Source organism: Oncorhynchus clarkii, chromosome 29, assembly GCF_045791955.1.
Source record: "Oncorhynchus clarkii lewisi isolate Uvic-CL-2024 chromosome 29, UVic_Ocla_1.0, whole genome shotgun sequence".
NCBI lineage: Eukaryota > Metazoa > Chordata > Actinopteri > Salmoniformes > Salmonidae > Oncorhynchus > Oncorhynchus clarkii.
The window spans coordinates 11,240,230-11,267,627 of NC_092175.1; the positions used below are offsets into that span (position 1 = coordinate 11,240,230).

Sequence of the window (27,398 nt, forward strand, 5' to 3'; positions counted from 1 at the left end):
GTGTGTCCCTTTGTGTGTGTGTGTGTGTGTCTGTCCCCTCTGCTTTGGGGTTACTGAGTCCTCCAGTGGAGATTATTATTCCTACCCAGTCCAATGGACAAAGCCTCTGTGTGCTCGGGACCCAGGTCGGCATCTCCCACTAAATATTTGCCCTGGTGGTCAGACGCCCAATACTCGTGAGACACACTGGAGTAGCCTAATGCATTGATAGGGCCGGGAGGAAACAAAACAACTATTTTGCAGAGTACAACTCTCCTCTCTGCTCTACTGTGCCTTTGTGTTGAGGTCAGACAGAGAGAGAGAGAGAGAGAGGGGAGATTGTTATATGTCATGACATTTGTTGGTTGTTTAGAATAGGAAAACTACTGAGCAATCATACATGTTCCTCTATGCTGCTGTAGTTTATTATGCAAGGACTAGAATTTCTGTCGGTGCATGTGGACTTGTTAGCACCAATTGGATATTCATCACAAAGAGCTAATGACCGATTGGGCGGCGGCGGGGGGGGGGCTTTTACACAACCAACCAACCGATCAGGGATTTATTGTTCATCAGAGTTTCTCGTTGAGAGATATTCTTAGGAAGACCTAATTGAAACCCCCCTTTCACCTCCCACTCTTGTGAAGTAGATATGACATACAGAGATCAAAGATAATGCCGTATTAGGAAAGTACTTTGTCCCTGTTAGCTAAACTACGGTGATGCTGATGACCGTTTGCTCTTTATGTTTAGTTTAAATAAGGAGTTGTAAGGACCACAAGTCCTAAGGACTTTAGGCTACATCATATGACTCGGTGCGTAGGTCCAGTAGTTCGGTATCTCAGCAACAAAAAGATAAATGCTAAGATCAGGATCGGATTCCTGATTATTATCCTGGTCTGTTATTTAGAAGAAACCAAATAACCCTAATTGCGCTACTGTTAATACTACGTGATACTTTTCAGTGGAATTACTTATTCCTTGTGACAAGGGCCGGGAGTTTGTCTCTGACCATGTGAACTGACCAGGAAAACCTCTGGGCCGTAGTTAGGCCTATAGCCAATCCATTTTTCCTTGTCAGGTCATATGATCAGGAAAGTCTCCTCTGAGCCCTACTCATAACATCTGGTCCACACTTCTGTCCTACGACACACTTCTATTCTATTCTACTGTGATGTAAAGGATTTCTGACCGAGACAATGACTTTTGTGCCCTCATTAGTTATAGTCACATTGTCTATCCTGTCTATCCGCCCAGCAGAACATCTGTCCCCTCTGTCTCTCTGTGTCACCTCTGTTGGGACATCTGGTGTCCCCCTCTCTCTCTCACCACGTGTGTCCTGTGGTATGACTATTATTTCTGGAGGAACAGTGGGAGACGATGCTACTTCTGAATGTTAATGTTTTCTGTCTGCATGATATTATGGGGCTCCAGAGTGGCGCAGCGGTCTAAGGCACTGCATCTCAGTGCTAGAGGCATCACTACAGACACCTTGGTTTGAATCCAGGCTGTATCACAACTTGCCGTGATTGGGAGTCCCATAGGGTGGTGCATAATTGGCCCAGCGTCATCCGGGTTTGGCCACTGTAGGCCGTCATTGTAAATTGTAAAATAAGAATTTGTTCTTAACTGACTTGCCTAGTTGAATGAAATAAAAATAAATTATTACTGGTGGTATTCATATTTTTTTTTATATAACTATGTAAATCAGTTATTAACTAATTCTTATTTACAATGAAAGCCTCTATATACAGTGCCTTGCGAAAGTATTCGGCCCCCTTGAACTTTGCGACCTTTTGCCACATTTCAGGCTTCAAACATAAAGATATAAAACTGTATTTTTTTGTGAAGAATCAACAACAAGTGGGACACAATCATGAAGTGGAACGACATTTATTGGATATTTCAAACTTTTTTAACAAATCAAAAACTGAAAAATTGGGCGTGCAAAATTATTCAGCCCCTTTACTTTCAGTGCAGCAAACTCTCTCCAGAAGTTCAGTGAGGATCTCTGAATGATCCAATGTTGACCTAAATGACTAATGATGATAAATACAATCCACCTGTGTGTAATCAAGTCTCCGTATAAATGCACCTGCACTGTGATAGTCTCAGAGGTCCGTTAAAAGCGCAGAGAGCATCATGAAGAACAAGGAACACACCAGGCAGGTCCGAGATACTGTTGTGAAGAAGTTTAAAGCCGGATTTGGATACAAAAAGATTTCCCAAGCTTTAAACATCCCAAGGAGCACTGTGCAAGCGATAATATTGAAATGGAAGGAGTATCAGACCACTGCAAATCTACCAAGACCTGGCCGTCCCTCTAAACTTTCAGCTCATACAAGGAGAAGACTGATCAGAGATGCAGCCAAGAGGCCCATGATCACTCTGGATGAACTGCAGAGATCTACAGCTGAGGTGGGAGACTCTGTCCATAGGACAACAATCAGTCGTATATTGCACAAATCTGGCCTTTATGGAAGAGTGGCAAGAAGAAAGCCATTTCTTAAAGATATCCATAAAAAGTGTCGTTTAAAGTTTGCCACAAGCCACCTGGGAGACACACCAAACATGTGGAAGAAGGTGCTCTGGTCAGATGAAACCAAAATTGAACTTTTTGGCAACAATGCAAAACGTTATGTTTGGCGTAAAAGCAACACAGCTGATCACACCATCCCCACTGTCAAACATGGTGGTGGCAGCATCATGGTTTGGGCCTGCTTTTCTTCAGCAGGGACAGGGAAGATGGTTAAAATTGATGGGAAGATGGATGGAGCCAAATACAGGACCATTCTGGAAGAAAACCTGATGGAGTCTGCAAAAGACCTGAGACTGGGACGGAGATTTGTCTTGGATCAAGACAATGATCCAAAACATAAAGCAAAATCTACAATGGAATGGTTCAAAAATAAACATATCCAGGTGTTAGAATGGCCAAGTCAAAGTCCAGACCTGAATCCAATCGAGAATCTGTGGAAAGAACTGAAAACTGCTGTTCACAAATGCTCTCCATCCAACCTCACTGAGCTCGAGCTGTTTTGCAAGGAGGAATGGGAAAAAATGTCAGTCTCTCGATGTGCAAAACTGATAGAGACATACCCCAAGCGACTTACAGCTGTAATCGCAGCAAAAGGTGGCGCTACAAAGTATTAACTTAAGGGGGCTGAATAATTTTGCACTCCCAATTTTTCAGTTTTTGATTTGTTAAAAAAGTTTGAAATATCCAATAAATGTCGTTCCACTTCATGATTGTGTCCCACTTGTTGTTGATTCTTCACAAAAAAATACAGTTTTATATCTTTATGTTTGAAGCCTGAAATGTGGCAAAGTTCGCAAAGTTCAAGGGGGCCGAATACTTTCGCAAGGCACTGTATATATATATATATATATATATATATATATATATATATATATAGTAGAAATAAATAAAAACCCTTGAATGAGCAGGTGTATCCGGTACTGTGTGTGTATATATATATATACATTGTAGAACAGTCAACACATCAAAACTATGAATTAACATATAGAATCATGTAGTAACCAAAAAATAGTGTTAAACAAAACATTAGTTATTCTTCAAAGTAGCCACCCTTTGCCTTGATGACATGACGTGTTCTAAAGCATGGTGTTTTGTAGACTCACTCCCATTTATGACATTTCTGTGACTATGCGATAATAAGCTACCTATGTGTAGGCCTATCTTTAGCACCTGGTTGGTGCGTGTGTGTGTGTGCGTGTGTGTGTGTGCATGTATGTGTGTGTGTGTGTGTGCGTGCGTGTGTGCGTGCGTCCTTAAGATTTTGTGACCCACAGAAACATGTAGGTCCATGACTCTTGCTCACTTGGACAACTACTTAACAGGCTATTAGATAGCGTTCTCTTATTTCAGCTGACCTGTTCAACCTTAAACACAGACCCCTCTCCCCTCTCTCTCTCTCTCTCTCTTTCTAATGGCCTATTGAATGCCTCTTCCCACTGGGCACAGCTTTCCATTTATTGAGAACACTGACCTGTAAAGAAGGGTTGGAGGTAGTTGGTTGTGGATGGGCAGGCTACAACGTTTGGATTGTAACTTATGATAAGGTATGAGACAGACTAGTCCTAGCCTGTAATGATCAGCAGGGTTTTTGAGTCTGCCCGGTCTACTACAGTCTTTCATTGGTATGAAAGGAAAACAGCAAACCACCAACCTAGAGTTAGGTGCCAATAAAATAATGGGAATCGCAATCTAAAAAGCTTATAGAGGAGGTTTCTCTAGATCTGGCTTCCTTGTGTCCTCTCTCCCGTCAAGAAGAGAGGGCGCCGTGTCAAACGTTTCATCAGAAGTTGTTGTCTTCTTCCAAGGCCTGTCGTGGTGAATCATCCTATGTTGGAGCTTACAGGGCCGTTATTATACACGTCTTGTCTGTGGGAGATTGCGGCTCTTTGGTGTTCTGTTCTGAACAGAGATTAAACAGAAGCAACAACAGCAGTCTCTCTGGAGAGTTGAGCTGTCAAGGGAGGGAGGGAGGGAGGTTCGAGGGGGAGAGAGAGAGCCTTCCAAAATATTTGGCAGTAGTCAATGATTTGCAGACCCTATCTAAGTGTTGTTGACCACCTTCGGGGGCCAGCATAATGGGGGCATTGTTACCCTCTGTAGTTGAAAAAAAAGTGTAGAAACTAGCCAGGTTATTGCCTAGGGGGCTTTATGCAAAGTCATTGCATTATTTTTCAGTGCCAACAGAAGTTATATTTTACCTTTCATTCTGTGTTAGATTACAGTAAGGGGCTAAGGAGAGAGGAGAAGGAAGAGGATGAGAAGAAGGAAGAGAGAGAGAGTGATACAGAAGGGTAGCAGAGAGAGAAGCCTGGATAATACCAGGCTTGACACAGAAGGGTAGCAGAGAGAGAGAAGCCTGGATAATACCAGGCATGACACAGAAGGGTAGCAGAGAGGTCGGGCCGAGGTGCACTCTGAAGCTTCATCATGTATTAGCAGCCCTGGAGAGATGACCAAACCAAACTATGGGATTAAATATAAAATCAGATTGCATTCCCCTGCATGCTAATGCTTGTCAACTGGCCTACCTACACAGAGCCATATAGTAGTATAGAGATATATAGGTAAGCAAAGGCCTATATAGGTAGGCATAGGCCTTAAACAAAATCCTTTGCTAAGCTACTTTACCACAAACAAGCACATCTTTGTGCATTATTGTAACATACTGTATAGCATTAGCCTCCTTTGTTGTTCATTTCAAGCCTTTGCACATCTCATGGAGGAGTGGGGTGATATAGCCTACAGTACGGTATATTGATTTGACTAAATATAATTAAATGGGCCGATCCGATGTGCAGTACAATAGTGAATCGGATAAGGCCTGAAACAACAAGTGTAGGAACGGCTGTGCCTGTCCCAGATCGCTGTGGAAATGAGGTCAGAGGTTACAGCTGATACAGAAGTGGGGCACGAGCAGGGGGCCATGGGATAGGAGGGGGTGAGAGGAAAGAATGAGAGGAGGGGGTGAGAGGAGAGAGAGGGACTGCGCCCCATAGTCAGGATGTTTTCCTCGGGAATGAAACAATGGGACAGCGTGAGGGGTTTTGAACACGAAGGCAGATGCCGACAGGGAATTTCTATAGATTTCAGATTCAGAAATAGATTGAAACAATGAAGATGGAGTGTCTCATGAAGCCGAGCGCACAAGTTTCTGATGAGCGAGACTACAAATGCTGTGACTGTCTGGTCCCCTGCCTCTTCCGGATTGTCTAAACACATTGTTTTGACGTGTCAAGGCAGTAGAGAATTGTGGTGATGGTTTTCTGTGATATCAGAGTGCACCTTTGACACAGATTCCTATACTCTCTGTCGTTTTCCTTGATATATTGTTCTGATATGCAGTGTTATTCATAATTTATTAGCACTTTTTCCGCCTGTGGGAATCGCCTGGCCAAGGTGTTTTTTTTCTCCCTTTCTAGTGGAAAGCCATTCGCTCCCTTTCTTCTATCTCCTTTTTCTGAGATCTCTCTCTTTATGCGGTAGAACGTGTCTTCTTGGTCGTGTATTCAGACCACGTGTCACCATTGTGACACATCTTTTCCCAGAAGTGTCCCCCACTGTCCTGCCTTGGGTTGTCCAGCTAATGAATGAGGGGATGTCGGTCATCTGCATTATCTTTCATCAAAGTGACCCCTCCCTCTTTCTCCAGTCCAGTCCCTCTCAACCCATCCTTTTCTTTCTTCTCCACCTCTTTTACGCCCCTCTATCCCCCCCCCCCCCCCTCTCTGAATCATTCCTCCTCTGACATCCCACTGAGTTCATCTCACGCCTGACGGAGCATTTAGCTTGCATGCTCCCAGGCTACGGCTGGCCGCAGATGCAGAGTGTGTGTAGGAGGAGTGTGTGTATGTGTGTCTCAGTACTGTATCCCTCTCTCTTGCTCCGGGACCCCTTCCCTTCGTTCTCTCAGACACACCAGGGTAGATTTTGGTCTCCTTGGTGAAAATAGGGGATAGGAATAGTGCGCTTGACCCTTCGAATGGTCACTGTTCCTTGGTAACCCTTTCTGTGTACTTTCAATGGGACTGGATACCGTCAGTATTTTCTGGAGAATGATACCCTTTCCAACCGAACCACAGTGAGGCTTGACTGGCTGTTCCACTCTGGGCAGAGAAGAGTTGGACCTTGGTTGGATTTTGATGTTGGACAAGGGTGGATCCCCCCCCCCCCCCCTGCGACTATAGGATACCATGCTGCCTCAACTGCCTCAACTAAGAAGGGTAATGTGACTTAGCCTACGTATTTTGGGTCAAATAATACACTGGCAAGATATGCATTGGATCCCAGAGGGTCGAACTTGAAACATGAATTTCCAAAGTGGTCCTCCTACTTCTGTGGAGGGATGCGTGTTAGTGCGCGGCATGTTTGGATGCAGTGGGGGTGTGGAGAAGTTCCGTATTATAGCACATTTTCATTTGGAGGACGCTCATTATGTGGTTGTATGGTGAGATCCTGTCGAGTGGCTGCTATCCAGTGTTTTAATTAACCAAACCCTGTGAGGAGATCTGCTGAATCTATTTGGCACAGAGGCTGGCAATGAGTGGCGAGCACCGCTTCAGGGACGAAGGGATGAAGAAGGGAGCAGAGTGAGAGAGAGAGAGAGAAAGAAAGAGGAGAGCATGCTGCAGAGAGTGCGTGAGAGAGGGGGGAGTGAGGGATAAAGACAAAGAAAGAAAGAATATGATATGAGAGGAAGCTACACGGGCATGTCTTTTTATTTCAATAGAATAGCCAAATGTTTTATAATTCTCTTCACATGAGTGGGTCCACTGAGGAATGTTCGTGTGTAAACCTTCAACCGAGTACGTATATGCCTGCTACATCAGGTTAGTGCGGGGCAGGGAGAGAAGATGGATGGAGAGGGATAGAGAGCAGTTGTTTCGCAAGCTATCTCTACCTGAAAATCCATGATCTAAGTGATTGATAGCTGCTATTCTGCAGTCATAAAAGTATGCCTTGTTTACTTTGAAGAACTACTAAAATAGTGATTGTGTCAGACAGCATAGGCGGCAGCTCTATGGAGATGAGATGATAACTTGAAATGAAATAATAAAGTCGTCAAATTAAACACATTTTAATATACACTTCAACTGATGTATTTTTAAAAAGTAAAGCAATGTGAATAAATAAGCAGTAATGGGAAGTCACGACCATCATGGGACTTTTATTAATTGTTTTTTTATTTTTATTTTTTTGCAGCATTTTGCAACCCGCATAATGCATAGCGTTTACAAAAATAGTGAAGACTGAAATCGAAACTTGATTATTTGTTAATAATTTAACCCGAAACTGAACCAACCTAAAAAAAAGCACTATTCGCTCAGCACTAATGATAGCCTACAGAAAAAAAGAACTGTCCCCCAAAAAAGTATATATATTTTTTGGCATCAAGCCCATATACTAAACTGCAGAACCCACATCCACTTCCTGTGGCAATGAGCTAGCTAGCTGTAGCAGGCTGGCTGCGTAAAACGATGGATTAAAGCAGCACAAAAGACACCCCCACTAGAACACTGTCATGCTGACTGGGACGGTAGCTCGGTCGACAGTTGGGGAATATCCTGCACCGAGGGATTCTGCTTTGGTTGAGGTGGACTACAGATGATGGGGGACTGTTGGAGCTATACCAAGGTGAATTTGTTACTGTCAATACTGTAAGTGGACGGTAGCTGTAGAGAAGCATGATTGCGCAATGTTTTGTGGTGCACTGGAGTGTGTTATCCTCTACTACAGTAGGGATGTTTTTTTGTAAGCTACACACAAAAAATGTCAAACATCTAAATACTACCAGATGGGGGTTATTTGGCTTATAACTGTTGTTGAACCCTTTTTGGTGATACAGTAGAACCCTTTTTTGAAGGTTCAGTAAAGAACCATCCTCATAAGGTTCTAAATGGTGCTATAAGGAACCCTTTCCTAAGGTTCTATAAAGCACCATTAAAAAAGGTTATGTATAGTGGCTGAGTGGCGCAGTGGTCTAAGGCAGTGCTAGCTGTGCCACTACAGATGCTGGTTCGAGTCCAGGCACTGTTGCAGATGGCCATGACCGGGAAACCTATGGGGTGGCACACAATTGGCCCGGCGTCGTCCGGGTTAGGCGATGTCTCAGCAATGTCGCCCGGGTTAGGGGAGGGTTTGGCTGGCCGGTTAGTCCTTGTCCTCTAGCGACTCCTAGTGACTCCGGGCCAGGGTGTATGGTGTTTCCTCTGACACATTGGTGTGGCTGGCTTCCGGGTTAAGGACACATGGCTCTTGACCTTTGCTTCTCCTGAGTCCGTACTAAAGGTTCTATATAGCACCAAAAAAGGGTTCCGCTATGGGTACAAATCTTTTTGGGGCTATCTAGAACCATTTTTTTGGAATGACACCCTTACTCACTGTTGCACAAAAAGAACTATGAGCAAACCACGCCCCAAAATATTCGAATGAGCTGCCTCCCCAGCATTTTAATTATCACTAAAAGAGCTAAAAGTAGCCTACAGTGAAAGTCCTTTTACTTGGAAGTGAAGAGGAGGCTGAATGTGTTTTTGTAAATGGTGGGGTCAAGGAGTTCGTCAGTGGAGGTGTTTCTGCTTGTAACCACTAGTGTACAGCAATACTACGGGGCGCCAGTATCTCATTTAAGAGACTAGGAGGACCATGGATGTCGTACCCACACTATTAGCTGTTTAGAAGAAGAAAGAAAACCAAAACCCCACAACGGCACCCAATACATGAATTACACATATCAGACAGTCTATAAAGTAAGTCAAGCGTTGTGTCTGATTGGTGGCTTTGGCTGGTAAAAACAGTCTCTTTGGAATCGGTACCGCTAGCTCCAAGAAGTACCAGACCCATAAGACTTTTACTAACAGACAAACAACGCTAAGTTAGAAAGGCTAGCTAGACCCACTGTTCAATTAAGTGACCTCAACTCTTTCTGTTTTACCCCGTTGCCTTATTAGACGGCAGGTGTGCCAAATAGACTTGGATAACAAGTTAAGTGGCAGCAGCAACGCGAGAGAGTAGGTCTAATTGTCGACTGTAAAACCCTTGGCCTTTTGAGAAGGGGAAAATATTAGCACAAACAGTGTTGCCGTGAGTAATTTTGTGTAGGCAAGGTACAGCCATTATAATGGATACCTGGAACTGTTAAACCTCTTGACATTTCAAAGCTGCTGCCGCGTTATCAACACGCATGGAAAAGGTCATGTAGTCAACTTTTGGTCCTTGGCAACTACTGTACTGAGGTTTGTGTCACTGCAAGATGGCTGCCCTTAACCAAATCTCAGAATGCTGCGTCAAAAACGTTAGAACTGTATTGGGATGTTATATTAATTCTTGCATCGTTCTCTCTCTCTCTCTCTCTCTCCTCTGTTTACAGGATCAGTTTGATAACTTGGAGAAGCATACACAGTCGGGCATCGAGTTTGTGGAGAGGTACACCAAATTCGTCAAAGAGCGATCGGAGATTGAAATCAACTATGCAAAGCAGATTAAGTGAGTTCTGCTTCTTTATTGCCCAGTGATGACCTTAGTCTAGGCCTCTGTCTAGATGTTTCACGGGTGAATGAAATGGATAGTACTCTTTAATAATGTAATAATTTCAGTCTCAGCCTTCTTCAGCGTACAGAGTATATAATGATTATAACATATAAGATATTTCACTGTCATTAAAAACAAACATGTCATGCTTCCGCACAGGCAAAGTCAATGACAGTTTGACGGTGTTCATCTCATTCAGCCTGCAGTGAGCACATCACTACTGTGTTGGTTTTAGTGAGGTCGTATCAGAGAGCCTGGCAGACTCAGCGATGTTAGCTTTAGTCAGGTGGGGGGCTAAATGAACAGAAAAGGGATGCCTGGAGCGGTAGTCTCTCGCTTTCTTTCTTTCCATCTCTCTCTCTCTCTCTAGCTGTCTGTTTCTCTCTCGGTCTCTCTTTCTTTGTTTCTCTCTGCGTCTCACTCTCTCATTTCTCTCTCTCGCTCTCTCCCTCTGGCACGATAGTGTTTTTCTCTCGCTGTTTTCTGCTGGAGGCGAGAAGAAGTAATGTGGGGGGCGGGTTGGGGGCATGTGTTGCCATAGTAACGAGGTATCATCATTATCAACCCCAGCCAGCGCTGACCCACATTTATTTTTTTCCAAACACGGGGGAGTGTAAGTCGTTTAGTCCCGCCCCCCTTTTAAACCTGCGCTCTTCCTCCCCTCAAATTCCATCAAACCACATTTTGGGATTTGGTTCCCCAGGAAGGAGGGTAGGGGTGAGGGGATATTCTTCCTAAGTCCTCTTACACCCCAACAACAAGCAGCAGGGATCTTCCCCCCAAATCCCTTATCTCGTTCCCTAGAGAGGGCCCATAAGAGGGCTAAACACTCTAAGTACTGACTACTGACCAACCCCCATCCAGCACCCCTCATCTGCACCCCTAACCCCTAACCCCACCTCCTTCTCTTTCTAGATAAATCTTCCTTTACCAAGGAGATAATAGAACTATTAGTTCCTCACTCTCTGTTTGCATGCATAGCGCACACACACGCATGTTCGTACACACACATACACACACACACACACACACACACACACACACACACACACACACACACACACACACACACACACACACACACACCACATGCCCTAATTAGTTTCCATCTGTGTCAGACTTTGGTATCTGTAACACAGAGATAGTATTTTATGGAGCGATTTCAGTGCCAACTTGCCTACACCGCCATGTGTATGGCGTCGTGTGGACGAGCAGTTTGCTGATGTCATCGTTGTGAACAGAGTGCCCCATGGTGGTGGTGGGGTTATGATATGGGCAGGCATAAGCTATGAACAATGAACACAATTGCATTTTATCGAAGACAATTTGAATGCACAGAGATACCGTGGCGAGATCCTGAGGCCTATTGTTGTGCATTCATCCGCCACCATCACCTCATGTTTCAGCATGATAACACATGTCGCAAGGATCTGTACACAATTCCTGGAAGCTGAACATGTTCCAGTTCTTCCATGGCCTTCATACTCACCAGACATGTCATCCATTGAGCATGTTTGGGATGCTCTGGATTGACGTCTACGACAGAGTGTTCCAGTTCCCGCCAATATCCAGCAACTTTGCACAGCCATTGAAGACGAGTGGGACAACATTCCACAGGCCACAGGTTTTCTGATCCACGCCCGTACCTTTAAAAAAAAAAAGTATCTGTTCTAACAGATGCAAATCTGTATTCCCAGTCATGTGAAATCAATAGATTGGGGCCTAATGAATTTATTTCAATTGACTGATTGACTTTATATGAACTGTAAAAAATCTTAGAAAATATTGCATTTTGCGTAAATATAGTTTTGTTCAGTATAGTTGAAATGCCCTGTCATATCCCTTCTAGGGATAGCCTCTCCACTCTCCACTCCCTGGCTTTTGTGACTGACTGGGTTAGAACCCGTTCTCCTGCGTGTCACAAGACTGAGTTAGCCCACTTAGTTAAAGCCTATAAAAGTTCATGTAAAGGACGACACGATGCTTGCTTAACGAGTACCCCTTCCCCCTGATTTTAGCTCATACCGAGACGCAAACTCAGGACCTCTGCCTCGCAAACACGTGACCGCTCACCTGAAGCACTCCAACCCACCGCGCTATTGAAAATTGTGCAAGGAGCGACACTTCAGGCTGATAAGTGAGTTTCACAGATCCCTATCTGCTACATTCACCTCCTTAACTCACTCCACAGCGACCCCAGCGGTTGAACCAGCGCTACTGTAGATCTGAGTCCAGTGGCACCATTGCAATGGACGTCACGCTGCCTGCTTAGCGAATACCGCTTCCCCCTGATTCAGCTCATATGGAGACTCGAACTTAGGACTTCTGCCTCGAAAACACATGTGACCGCCCTCCTGAAGCATTTCAACCCATCGTGCTATTTAAAAAAAAGGCCTACTTCAAATTGCGCAAGGGCCGATACTTTGAAATGATCTGCTACACTAATACAAGTCTTCGAAATCCAGCAAGGTGACTTGGCATGGTTTGGAGATCCATGCTTATGTGATGAGAACCTTGCCTGAGACCTGAAGACGTGTTAGTTTGACATGTGTTTGTTTGTGTTAGACATAGTCTAGTTTCAAGCAGGGCAGACTGGCCATCTGGTATTTCGTGCAAATGCCAGATGGACTGGTACATTTTTTCGCCCATTGGGCCTGTCTAACATGTTTTGGCTAAGTTATTTGGCTAATAATGGGGGCTGCATGGAAAAGAATGGGCCGGTGTGTTCAAAATGCCAGGGCCAGGTTTTGGTCCCAGTCTGCCCCTGGTTTCAAGTCTACAGCAAGGGTAGTCATTATAATATTAACATTTGACTCGGTTGAGACTGTGTTAGCCTGTTGAGCTAAAGCCTAGGCTAAAGCCTAGCCATTGGTCCTGTGACTTGGATGGATCTCTTCAAGTAGGTCAAAGGAGGGTGAAGTGTAACACGGTGGTTCTGTGACCACGCTCGTGTGATAAGAAAGTTGCATTTTCTAGTGCACAGGAGACCTGTGTTATAACCCAGTCAGTCAAACTAACACATGTCTTCATGTCTCAGCCAAGGTTGTTCATTACATGGCCTCGCGGGCAGTCTGATCCCACGAGCTTACATGAACGGTTCGCTACACGCGTTAATCAGTCTGGTATTTACGAGGTTACTCATCACATGGATGGATCACCAAACCGCCTCTGTTGCACTCATTAATTGGAGTGCAACAGATCCTTCTGCTTCTGTTTGCCACAGAAAGTGTTGTGGCTGTGCAGTAGGCCTGATTTCGAACCCAGTCAGTTATATTGGTGTCGTGATCTCTGAGTATGAGGTCAAAGAGGGGTGAAATGTAACCCGAGACTTGACGACTTGTGTTAGCTTCCTGGACTAATCCCTATGGGCTTCGTCTAAGTGGGCTAACACAGTCCTGTGACATGCAGGAGACCGGGTTTCTCACCCAGACGACCTACTGCTATCACAGAAAAATATGATTTGCAAGTGACAGAGAATGTTTCTAAAGCTTTCAACAAGGTTATTCTGTTTTTTTTTTTTTTTACACAATGTGCATCATTGTATGTGCATCTTTGGACTAATTAGTCTCCAACCAATCAATTTAGCTCGTTAAAGCAGATCGAATCTACCTGGATCACTCCTAGATCTAATAAACGCTAATGAAATTGGCCCTTGGATCATCCGCCCCTCGTCACACCTCTATGCTGGAGGAAGTTAGATTTATAGATTTTTTTCTTCTCCTCGCTCTCTTTCCTGCCTCTCTTCTCCCCCGTATGTGTCTCTTTTTCCTCTCCTCCCTCTCTTGAACCTTTTTTGAGGTTTTTCCCCCTCGCTGCTGCAATTCTGCTGTAGCTTGACCTTGTCCGTGTGAGTTCTGATAGAGCTGCGATGTCTGTTGGATCTTTGATAGATCTGTTCTATGGTCTCTGGGCCTGAACATGGCGACAGCTCTCTGCCGTGTATGAAACACCTCACAGATGGGTTAGCATCTCTGCATCCGCTATTAGAACGGACTCCTCAACAAGACAAACACCTCACTCTGCTCCATAGATACCACGGCACCACAATGGTCGAAGAGAAATGGTCGGAAATTAGACCAGAGGCATACAGTGAGCTCAAAGTATTGGGACAGTGACTCATTTTTGGTTGTTTTGACTCTCTATTCCAGTACTTTTGGATTTGAAATGATACAATGACTATGAATGGATCGTGAATAAGACATGCTAGCTTCTCACCATTACATTAACATGGGAGGTTAGCATTTTTGGGGGGGTATGATGTTTGTGCGGACAGTCTGTGCGTTAACCTCATAGTCATTGTATAATTTCAAATCCAAAGTGCTGGAGTACAGAGCCAAAACAACAACAAAATGGTCACTGTCCCAATACTTTTGGAGGTCACTGTATTTAAACCGTGCATGATATAGTGTGTAGACAGGCGGCATGGCTGGCTGCACAATACACGGTGCACAGTACCATTAGACCTACCATTTCACCAAACCAAACAGCATGCGCTGGTATAATCTAGGTTAAATCCTCCTCCACTGTACCGAATGGATAAACACGCACAATGTTTCATTATAGTACAGAAGGCTACAGTGCATTACGTTTCCTCCCCAAAGCACAGTAACACACATTGGCATAATCCACAGTACAGTAGAGTACAGTAGGCTAAGGACTATCATTGTGCATACTACGAAGAAGAATGGGGGTGTGGGTGTTACAAACACACTGTCTAGAGAAAATGACACCGTATCACCCAATATGGGGCACACACACACATGCACACGCACGCACGCACGCACACACACACACACACACACACACACACACACACACACACACACACACACACACACTGGTCTAATCCTTGTTAAGTCCTATGAGCACCCCCTGTCTGTCTGTGTGTTGGTTAAATACTCTATGGAGGAGGAGGAGGAGGAAAGCCAAATGCATTTTGAAATGACATCTGGCCATGAGAGACAGGCAGGGTAAAAGCAAGAGAGAAATTGAAGAAGAGCGGGGGAAGAGATAGATCTGCCTGGCAACAGAGCAGACACCAGGGGAGAGTAGTAGGGGGTTGTGGTGGAGAGAGAGAGAGATAGAGAGAGAGCGACAGTGAACGAGCAGACATGCTGTAGTGTTTTTACCACATCCATGATTCGTTCATTCCTTTTTTTTTTTTAACACATCACATGCGTGGCATTTCAATGCTAGTACTGCCGAGGAGGAACACGTGCATGTCTCATTGGCAGAGTTAGGCCCACATGGTAGCCTAATAATGACCTTTGCTACTGTCAATGGCCATTACAGTTGTTGTACCAGTATTATTAATATTGCCTCTATTATATTGCCGCAGTAGCTTAGTCGTTGAAGAAGCAGCAGTCGTTTCGTATCCCCCCCCCCCCCGCCATTGACCATTAATATTAATGACCACGTCGTCGCAGGGGTTCTGTTGATATTCTAGTGTTTCTATTGACCTTCATTGTGCTCACCATGTGCGACCTGACCTCCATTCCCCAAATGAGAGGTTTAATGGTCCAAACATCAGCATAGTAAACAGCACACCATGCATGAGTGAGAAGGCCTAGCTACAATATAGCAGGGTCCAAACACACCAGGAAAGTCGTGAAGAGGGCACGCCAAGAGAGCATCCTGACCGGTTGCATCACCGCCTGGTATGGCATATGCTTGGCATTCGGCTGTAAGGCGGCTGCAGAGGGTAGTGCGTACGGCCCAGTACATCACTGCGGCCAAGCGTCCTGCCATCGCAGGACCTATGTACTAGGCGGTGTCAGAGGAAGGCCCCCAAAAAATTGTCAAAGACCCAAGTCATAGACTGTTCTCTCTGCTACCGCACGGCAAGCGCTATCAGAGCGCCAAGTCTAGGTCCAAAAGGCCCTTTAACAGCTTCTAACCCCCAAGCCATAAGACTGCTGAACAATTCATCAAATGGCCACCCGGACTATTTTCCTTTGAAACCCCCCTCTTTGTTTTTACACTGCTGCTACTCGCTGTTTATTATCTATGCAGTCACTTTACACCTACCTACATGTACATATTACCTCGACTAACCTGTACCCCCTGTATATAGCCTCGTTATTTTATTGTGTTCGTTTTTATAAATGTTTTTACTTCAATTGCATTGTTGGTTAAGGGCTTGTAAAGTAAGCATTTCATGGTATATTCTACACCTGTTTACTCGGCGCATGTGACAAATAACATTTGATTTGATCTACGCTCTTTACAAGGAGCACATGTGCTCCGAAGTTGAAAGATGTAGGTAGCAGGGTCCAAACACACCAGGAAAGTCGTGAAGAGGGAGAGAGCATCCTGACCAGTTGCATCACCGCCTGGTATGGCAACTGCTCGGCATTCGGCTGTAAGGCGGCAGCAGAGGGTAGTGCGTATTTTGGAGCACAATTATTATTATTTTTGAAGTAATAAAGATAGAATTCCTTCATTTTTCGAGGTGTACTGGTGCCCCTAAATAAAACAAAAAGTTCCAGGTGGCACAGCCAAATATTTTGGTGCGTATGCGAGTAAAATGGTGGCATAATGGAGCCCTGATATGACTCACCATTCGCTGCCTGGCTGCCATGCAGCACACCTCATTGCTTCCTGATTTGCTCTGCATCTGTCTGCTGAAGTCTTATTGGCTTGTGTGGTGTGTTGCCGTTTCTAGGTGGATTCTTCTAATTGGTTTACCTGTTTTTATTGGCTGTCTGGTAGAGTCTACTGTACATACACTGAGTGTACAAAACACCTGCTCTTTCCATGACAATGACTGACCAGGTGAATCCAGGTGAAATCGATGATCTCTTCTTGATGTCACTTGTTACATCCACTTCAATCATTGTAGATGAAGGGGAGGAGACAGGCCTTGAGACAATTGAGACATGGATTGTGTATGTGTGCCATTCAGAGGTGGAATTGACAAGACAAAATATTTAAGTGCCTTTTGAACGGTGTATGGTAGTAGGTGCTAGGCGCACCGGTTTGAGTGTGTCAAGAATTGCAAAACTTCTGGGTTTTTCTTGCTCAACAGTTTCCCGTGTGTATCAAGAATAGTCCACCACCCAAAGGACCTCCAGAAAACTTGAAACAACTGTGGGAAGTATTGGAGTCAACATGGGCCAGCATCCCTGTGAAAACCTTGTAGAGTCCATGCTGCAACTCAATATTAGGAAGGTGTTCCTAATGTTTTGTACACTCAGTGTAGATTGAGTAACCTACTGTGTGTGCGTGCATGTGTGGAGTGCGTGCATGTGACTGTTATTAAACTGTGTGACATATAGCAGGTACAGAGCGATAACCAGAAATAGGTAAGGAGTTGAGCCGACTATCGCTAGCAAACAGAGAGAGAGAGAGAGGCTGACAGAGAGAAAGAGACAGGGGAAATGAAGGAGACAGAGTGAGGGTTAAAGAGAGAAAGGAAGGAAGGAAGCGAGAGAGACAGAGATTTTGTCCTGGCCAGGTCACGTGGTCTGGAAAATCTTCTGGCCCTAACCATAACCCCCCCCCCCCCCCTTTTCAGCATTCTACTAGTGCTGGCCTGTTCTATTCTACTCACTCGTCTCATGCATCTTCTTGGTGACTGATTGTGTGTTCGCGCTCCCGAGGCCATAAGCATTATTACTGGAAGAGGGGGATGGAGGATGGATGTGGGGAGGGGAGGGAGGGGGGGGGGGGGGGCGATGGCATAAAGCACTCTGGCAGATTGAACAGTAGTGGATGATCCATTGGCACAGTGACATGGACATCAGTAATGGAGGAGGAATTAGGGTATGTTCAGCCCGCCTGCTGTCCTATTGTATCAACCCAATTGGATAGTATACACATGCTTAAAATAGTAAAAAGAATCCAACATATTGTTACCCAGTACTGAAATAACAGACTACGGTTCTTCTCTCCTCACAGGAATCTATCAAAGAAGTATCAACCCAAGAAGAATTCAAAAGAGGAGGAGGAGAACAAGTGAGTTTGAGACTTTGCAATGCGACCATTGCAAATTGTTGATGTTTATTTTTTCTTCAATGAATGACACGACTTGAGCATGTTGTCATGACCCATCAATTGCTGTGTCAGCCCCTCCTCCTCTGACATCACTTTTTGTGACCTCTGACCTGTCAGGTACACGTCATGCCGGGCCTTCCTGTCGACACTGAATGAGCTGAACGACTACGCAGGTCAGCACGAAGTCATCGCTGAGAACCTGACCTCTCAGATCATCACAGAACTCTTGCGGTACCTCACGGAACTCAAGGCCGAGAGGAAATCGGTGAGACCACACTTCCTGTTAATATTCTGATGCCCTCCATGTACTGTATATTATTTTCTATTCTGTTCGACTCTATTATTTTATACGGTATGTGATATCTATCTTCTATTTATTTGTACCCATCCATTGATCCATCCATCCATCCATCTCTCTGGTCTGTCTCTCAGTAGACTGGTCTGTCTCTCAGTAGACTGGTCTGTCTCTCAATAGACTGTCGGTCAGTGAAGAGGCGACTCCGGGATGCTGACCTTCTAGGCAGTGTTGAAAAGAAAAATCCATATCTCAGACTGGTCAATAAAAATAAAAGATTAAGATGGGCAAAAGAACACAGACACTGGACAGATATATGCCTTTTTCTTTGCAACTCTGCCTAGAAGGCTAGCATCCCGGAGTCGCCTCTTCACTGTTGACGTTGAGACTGGTGTTTTGCAGATACTATTTAATGAAGCTGCCAGTTGAGGACTTGTGATGCGTCTGTTTCTCAAACTAGACACTCTACTGTACTTGTCCTCTTGCTCAGTTGTGCACCGGGGCCTCCCACTCCTCTTTCTATTCTGGTTAGTGCCAGTTTGTGCTGTTCTGTGAAGGGAGTAGTACACAGCGTCGTACAAGATCTTCAGTTTCTTGGCAATTTGTCGCATGGAATAGCCTTAATTTTTCAGAACAAGAATAGACTGACGAATTTCAGTCTAAAAAAGGCCAGTTTTATTGCTTCTTTAATCAGGACAACAGTTTTCAGCTGTGCTAACATAATAGCAAAAGGGTTTTCTAATGATCAATTAGCCATTTAAAATGATAAACTTGGATTAGCTAACACAATGTGCCATTGGAACACAGGAGTGACGGTTGCTGATAATGTGCCTCTGTACGCCTATGTAGATATTCCATAAAAAATCTGCCGTTTCCAGCTACAACATTAACAATGTCTACACTGTATTTCTGATCAATTTGATGTTATTTTAATGGACAAAAAATGTGCTTTTCTTTCAAAAACAAGGACATTTCTAAGAGACCCCAAACTTTTGAACGGTAGTGTACATATGAAATGTGTAAAACAGCATGTAAACATTATTAAAGTGACTTGTGTTCCATTATTAAAGTGACCAGTGATTCTATGTCTATAAGGCAGCAGCCTCTAAGGTGCCTGGTTGAGTAACCGGGTGGTACCCGGCTAGTGATGGCTATTTAACAGTCTGATGGCCTTGAGATAGAAGCTGTTTTTCAGATGTCCTTGATGATCTTTTTGGCCTTCCTGTGACATTGGGTGCTGTAGGTGTCCTGGAGGGCAGTCAGTGTGCCCCCGGTGATGGGTTGGGCAGACCGCACCACCCTCTGGAGAGCCCTGCAGTTGCGGGTTGTGCAGTTGCCGTACCATGCGGTGATACATCCCGACAGGATGCTCTCAATTGTGCATTTATAGAAGTTTCTTCAGCCTCCTGAGGTTGATGAGGCGCTGTTGCGCCTCCTTCACCACACTGTGTGGGTGAACCATTTCAGATTGTCAGTGATACAGTGGGGCAAAAAAGTATTTAGTCAGCCACCAATTGTGCAAGTTCTCCCACTTAAAAATATGAGAGAGGCCTGTAATTGTCATCATAGATACACTTCAACTATGACAGACAAAATGAGAAAAAAAATTCAAGAAAATCACATTGTCTGATTTTTTATGAATTTATTTGCAAATTATGGTGGAAAATAAGTATTTGGTCAATAACAGAAGTTTATCTCAATGCTTTGTTATATACCTTTTGTTGGCAATGAAAGAGGTCAAACGTTTTCTATAAGTCTTCACAAGGTTTTCACACACTGTTGCTGGTATTTTGGCCCATTCCTCCATGCAGATCTCCTCTAGAGCAGTGTTGCTTTGGGGCTGTTGCTGGGCAACACGGACTTTCAACTCCCTCCAAAGATTTTCTATGGGGTTGAGATCTGGAGACTGGCTAGGCCACTCCAGGACCTTGAAATGCTTCTTACGAAGCCAGTCCTTCGTTGCCCGGGCGGTGTGTTTGGGATGATTGTCATGCTGAAAGACCCAGCCACGTTTCATCTTCAATGCCCTTGCTGATGGTAGGAGGTTTTCACTCAAAATCTCACGATACATGGCCCCATTCATTCTTTCCTTTACACGGATCAGTCGTCCTGGTCCCTTTGCAGAAAAACAGCCCCAAAGCATGATGTTTCCACCCCCATGCTTCACAGTAGGTATGGTGTTCTTTGGATGCAACTCAGCATTCTTTGTCCTCCAAACACGACAAGTTGAGTTTTTACCAAAAAGTTATATTTTGGTTTCATCTGACCATATGACATTCTCCCAATCTTCTTCTGGATCATCCAAATGCTCTCTAGCAAACTTCAGTCGGGCCTGGACATGTACTGGCTTAAGCAGGGGGACACGTCTGACACTGCAGGATTTGAGTCCCTGGCGGCGTAGTGTGTTACTGATGGTAGGCTTTGTTACTTTGGTCCCAGCTCTCTGCAGGTCATTCACTAGGTCCCCCCGTGTGGTTCTGGGATTTTTGCTCACCGTTCTTGTGATCATTTGACCCCACGGGGTGAGATCTTGCGTGGAGCCCCAGATCGAGGGAGATTATCAGTGGTCTTCAGTATGTCTTCCATTTCCTAATAATTGCTCCCACAGTTGATTTCTTCAAACCAAGCTGCTTACCTATTGCAAATTCAGTCTTCCCAGCCTGGTGCAGGTCTACAATTTTGTTTCTGGTGTCCTTTGACAGCTCTTTGGTCTTGGCCATAGTGGAGTTTGGAGTGTGACTGTTTCAGGTTGTGGACAGGTGTCTTTTATACTGATAACAAGTTCAAACAGGTGCCATTAATACAGGTAACGAGTGGAGGACAGAGGAGCCTCTTAAAGAAGAAGTTCCAGGTCTGTGAGAGCCAGAAATCTTGCTTGTTTGTAGGTGACCAAATACTTATTTTCCACCATAATTTGCAAATAAATTCATTAAAATGTGATTTTCTGGATTTTTTTTCTCATTTTGTCTGTCATAGTTGAAGTGTACCTATGATGACAATTACAGGCCTCTCATCTTTTTAAGTGGGAGAACTTGCACAATTGGTGGCTGACTAATTGGTGGCTGACTAAATACTTTTTTGCCCCACTGTATGTAGGCCGAGGACCTTGAAGCTTTTTACCTTCTCCACTGCGGTCCCATCGATGTGGACAGAGGCGTGCTGCCTCTGCTGTTTCCTGAAGCCCACGATCAGCTCCTTCGTTTTGTTGACGTTGAGCAAGAGGTTATTTGCCTGGCACCACTCTGCCAAGGCCCTCAACTCTTCCCTGTAGGCTGTCACGTCATTGTTGGTAATCAGGCCTACTACCGTTGTGTCGTCTGCAAACTTGATGATTGAGTTGGAGGAGTGTGTGGCCATGTAGTCATGGGTGAACAGAGAATACAGGAGAGGGCTGAGCACGCACCCTTGTGGAGCCCCTGTGTTGAGGATCAGTGAAGTGGAGGTGTTGTTTCCTACCTTCACCACCTGAGGGCAACGGTTCACCATCTATGCATGGTTTCTGGTTTGGGTAGGTTTTAATAGTCAGAGCGGGAACAACATGCCTTATACACTTCCTGTTGAACTCAGTCACTGTGTCCATGTATATGTCAATGTTAATCTCAGAGGCTACCCAGAACATATCCCAGTCAGCATGATCAAAATAAACTTGAAGCATGGATTCCGATTGGTCAGATCAGTGTTGAGTAGATCTTAGCACAGGTACTTCCTGCTGTAGTTTCTGCCTATAGGAAGGGAGGAGCAAAATGGAGTTGTGATCTGATTGGCCGAAAGGAGGGCGGCGGAGGGCTTTGTAAGCATCCCGTAAGGGGGAGTTACATTGGTCGAGTGTTTTAGCAGCGTAGGTACTACAGCCAATGTGTTATAGAACTTCGGTAGTATTTTCCTCAAATTTGCATTGTTAAAATCCCCAGCTACAATAAATTCAGGCCTCAGGATATGTGGCTTCCAGTTTGCACAAAGTCCAGTGTATTTCCTTGAGGGCCGTCGTGGTATCGGCTTGAGGGGGAATATACACTGCTGTGTCTATAACCGAAGATAATTCTCTTGGGAGGTAATACGGTCAGCATTTGATTGTGAGGTATTCTAGGTCAGGTGAACAAAAGTTCTTTAGTTTCTGTATGTTATCACAATCACACCATGACTAGTTAATCATGAAACATACACCAAAGGCTTTCTTCTTCCCGGAGAGTTCTTTATGCCTGTCTGTGCGATGTACTGAGAACCCAGCTGACAGTTTTTCCGGAGAGAGCCATGATTCCGTGAAATAGAGTATGTTACAGACGTCTCTCTGGAAGGATATCCTCGCCTTGAGCTTGTCTACTTTATTGTCCAGAGACTGGACATTACGGAATAATATACTCGGAAGTGGTGGATGGTGTGCACGCCTCCTGAGTCGGAATAGAAATCCACTCCGAATACCTCAGCCTCTGGGATAAGTTCAATTGCCCTGGGGGCTATAGACAAATATCCAATTCGGGAAAGTTGTATTCCTGGTCGTAATGCTGGTGAGTTACCGCCGCTCTGATATCGAAAAGTTATTTCCAGCTGTATGTAATAACACAAAAAAACATTCTGGGCTAATAATGTAAGATATAACACACAACAAAACGAAATACTGCAAAGTTGCTTTGGAGCTAGAAGCAGGGCTGCCGTGTCTGTTGGCGCCATATCGGGTTGTCTATTGGTCTATGTTTGCGGTCAGTCTTGCTCTTCTACACTACTTACCCATAACCATACAGTTTATTTTATAGACAGTAAAACTTTCAAGCTTTATCCAGAAACCCAGACACACTTGCCCACAGGAAAGAGAGAGAGCGAGGCCTATCCCGTCTGTTTGCCCTATCCTGTAGGTTATAGTTGTGTCAAGATACTGTAGATACACAGCCAGCCGCCCAAAGACTGGCCATTGGGCCAACACATGACTCTATGGCTGTGTCCCAAATGGCACCCTATTCCCTATATAGGGCACTACTTTTGACCAAACAGAATAGGTACCATTAGGGTTGCAGCCTATGACTTATATGGAACAAATCTTAGACTCATCTATCATTTAGAGGATATTTTTCTCTTATAAACTCCCTTTTAAGACACTTGTCCTTCCCATTGTAAACATGCATTAACACAGTAGTAATATCTTAGTTAGGATTCAAGGAAAACAAAATAGAGGCCACCTTTTAGACATTAGTTTTGGTCAGAGGCAAGGAGAAACTACTCAACTAGAAAAAGAGCAGTTTGTCAGAAAAACTGTCAAGGCCCATCATGTCACGGAAGCTCTGCTAGGGAATAATTCAGAGTTGAAAACTGTAAAGAGCTGCAGGGCGTCAGTGGCTGACATGACCTTTCCCACTGACCTCTCTAAGCATGTGTCTACACACCACACAGTCAAGGACAAGACACTGTATGCCCTCCCTCTTGAGCTTCCCTTAAAAGACCACAGCAGGAAAACAAGGAACCACGAAGGACTATTGATTCAGCCATTTTTTTCCTAAAGCTCAGTTAGAACAACATAGAGATTGCGAACACAGAGAGGGGGATTTCCAGGGGGCTCTTCTAAATGTCTCTTGAGTTTGTTTGAAGAGGAATCCTCAGGCCCTCAAGGTTTGCCCTGGTCTGTAGGCTTTGGGTCTGGTTTGGTCTAGCCGGGCTTGGCTCGGCCTGGGTCTGGCCTCAGGTCTGGGTCTCTGTCTGTCTATTGTCTTGTGTTTGGCCCCGCTCCCAAAGGATTGGCCCTCATGCACTAGAAATGTTCCCCTCAGACTGCCTGCAGGATGCTATTGCAACCAACCGGCACACTCGCGCACACACTCCTTTTCCGCCTCCTCCGTCTCTCTGCTTTTCCCAGGGCAGTTTGCTCTCTTTTCTTATTCACCTCTCTTTTTTCCAGTCTTTAATTACATTTCTTACACATACACACTCGTCACCTGGTAGTCCGTCATCCATCTTCCTGCTCAATTTAATAACGTTTGGCTACAATCACAATGTTGCCTTGAGGACTGCCAGCTAGCCTCGTATCTAACTCTAAAACAACAAATGCCCACATCCAGCGATAGTAGCCTCTCTGTAAGCCAACATTGAAGGGGCTTTAAAAAAAATGGTTTTAAGGACAGTAAATTGTTTTTATCTGCATGATAGAGATGACTGATGTAACGTCTGCTTCCAAGTCACACTCTCAAATACATAGATCCCCTGAACTCAGCTCACTTTCCAGCTCACACTCTCAAACACATACAGTTGAAGTCGGAAGTTTACATACACTTAGGTTGGAGTCGTTAAAACTTGTTTTTCAACCATTCCACAAATTTCTTGTTAACAAACTATAGTTTTGGCAAGTCGGTTAGGACATCTACTTTGAGCATGACACAAGTCATTTTTCCAACAATTGTTTACAGACAGATTATTTCACTTATAATTCACAGTATCACAATTCCAGTGGGTCAGAAGTTTACATATGCTAAGTTGACTGTGCCTTTAAAAAGCTTGGAAAATTCCAGAAAATTATGTCATGGCTTTAGAAGCTTCTGATAGGCTAATTGACATCATTTGAGTCAATTGGAGGTATACCTGTGGATGTATTTCAAGGCCTACCTTCAAACTCAGTGCCTCTTTGCTTGACATCATGGGAAAATCAAAAGAAATCAGCCAAGACCTCAGAAAAAATGGGAGACATCCACAAGTCTGGTTCATCCTTGGGAGCAATTTCCAAATGCCTGAAGGTACAAACAATAGTAAGCAAGTATAAACACCATGGGGACCACACAGCTGTCATACCCCTAAGGAAGGAGATGCGTTCTGTCTCCTAGAGATGAACGTACTTTGGTGCGAAAAGTGCAAATCAATGCCAGAACAACAGCAAAGGACCTTGTGAAGATTCTGGAGGAAACAGACACAAAAGTATCTATATCCACAGTAAAACGAGTCCTATATCGACACAACCTGAAAGGCCGCTCAGCAGGGAAGAAGCCACTGCTCCAAAACCGTCATAAAAAAGCCAGACTACGGTTTGCAACTGCACATGGGGACAAAGATGGTACTTTTGTGAGAAATGTCCTCTGGTCTGATGAAACAAAAAATAGAACTGTTTGGCCATAATGACCATCATTATGCTTGGAGGAAAAAGGGTGAGGTTGGCAAGCCGAAGAACACCATCCCAACCGTGATGCACGGGGGTGGCAGCATCATATTGTGGGGGTGCTTTGCTGCAGGAGGGACTGGTGCACTGCTGCAGGAGGGACTGGTGCACAAAATAGATGGCATTATGAGGGAACAAAATTATGTGGATATATTGAAGCAAAATCTCAAGACATCAGTCAGGAAGTTAAAGCTTGGTTGCAAATGGTTCTTCCAAATGGACAATGACTGCAAGCATACTTTCAAAATTGTGGCAAAATGACTTAAGGACAACAAAGTCAAGGTATTAGAGTGGCCATCACAAAGCCCTGACCTCAATGCTATAGAAAATTTGTGGGCAGAACTGAAAATGCGTGTGCGAGCAAGGATCCTCCAAACCTGTGTCACGAGATACTAGGAGTGGTGGGTGGAATCAGGCGCAGAGAGCAGGGTTCAGTAGAGTGTCAATTTATTCTCCGGCGCACAAACGGTCACGCCAACACACAGGGCGCATACAATGAACCAGCCCAAAACACAAGACCAAAATAGTCCGGAGAATACATACACGAAAACCACCATACAACAGAGTAACAAAAACAATCCCGCACAAAACAAGGGTGGGACAACCTACTATATACAGTGCCTTGCGAAAGTATTCGGCCCCCTTGAACTTTGCGACCTTTTGCCACATTTCAGGCTTCAAACATAAAGATATAAAACTGTATTTTTTTGTGAAGAATCAACAACAAGTGGGACACAATCATGAAGTGGAACAACATTTATTGGATATTTCTAACTTTTTTAACAAATCAAAAACTGAAAAATTGGGCGTGCAAAATTATTCAGCCCCCTTAAGTTAATACTTTGTAGCGCCACCTTTTGCTGCGATTACAGCTGTAAGTCGCTTGGGGTATGTCTCTATCAGTTTTGCACATCGAGAGACTGACATTTTTTCCCATTCCTCCTTGCAAAACAGCTCAAGCTCAGTGAGGTTGGATGGAGAGCATTTGTGAACAGCAGTTTTCAGTTCTTTCCATAGATTCTCGATTGGATTCAGGTCTGGACTTTGACTTGGCCATTCTAACACCTGGATATGTTTATTTTTGAATCATTCCATTGTAGATTTTGCTTTATGTTTTGGATCATTGTCTTGTTGGAAGACAAATCTCCGTCCCAGTCTCAGGTCTTTTGCAGACTCCATCAGGTTTTCTTCCAGAATGGTCCTGTATTTGGCTCCATCCATCTTCCCATCAATTTTAACCATCTTCCCTGTCCCTGCTGAAGAAAAGCAGGCCCAAACCATGATGCTGCCACCACCATGTTTGACAGTGGGGATGGTGTGTTCAGCTGTGTTGCTTTTACGCCAAACATAACATTTTGCATTGTTGCCAAAAAGTTCAATTTTGGTTTCATCTGACCAGAGCACCTTCTTCCACATGTTTGGTGTGTCTCCCAGGTGGCTTGTGGCAAACTTTAAACGACACTTTTTATGGATATCTTTAAGAAATGGCTTTCTTCTTGCCACTCTTCCATAAAGGCCAGATTTGTGCAATATACGACTGATTGTTGTCCTATGGACAGAGTCTCCCACCTCAGCTGTAGATCTCTGCAGTTCATCCAGAGTGATCATGGGCCTCTTGGCTGCATCTCTGATCAGTCTTCTCCTTGTATGAGCTGAAAGTTTAGAGGGACGGCCAGGTCTTGGTAGATTTGCAGTGGTCTGATACTCCTTCCATTTCAATATTATCGCTTGCACAGTGCTCCTTGGGATGTTTAAAGCTTGGGAAATCTTTTTGTATCCAAATCCGGCTTTAAACTTCTTCACAACAGTATCTCGGACCTGCCTGGTGTGTTCCTTGTTCTTCATGATACTCTCTGCGCTTTTAACGGACCTCTGAGACTATCACAGTGCAGGTGCATTTATACGGAGACTTGATTACACACAGGTGGATTGTATTT

The 27,398-nt window shown here is 44.4% G+C and overlaps 1 protein-coding gene across 18 annotated transcripts in view; it reads left to right on the forward strand.

Moving 5' to 3' along the window:
- The window catches only part of LOC139388747 (formin-binding protein 1-like), a 103,228-nt gene that overhangs the window by 29,771 nt on the left and 46,059 nt on the right, over positions 1-27,398 (forward strand). For 17 of the 18 annotated variants that reach the window (XM_071135645.1, XM_071135646.1, XM_071135640.1 and 14 more), the window contains exons 2-4: positions 9,882-9,997; positions 17,942-17,998; positions 18,155-18,302. In XM_071135645.1, the coding sequence (XP_070991746.1) occupies positions 9,882-9,997; positions 17,942-17,998; positions 18,155-18,302 (321 nt within the window). Of the gene's footprint in view, positions 1-6,339; positions 6,739-9,881; positions 9,998-17,941; positions 17,999-18,154; positions 18,303-27,398 lie in introns of those variants that run through there. The other variant, XM_071135639.1, reaches the window with a different exon arrangement.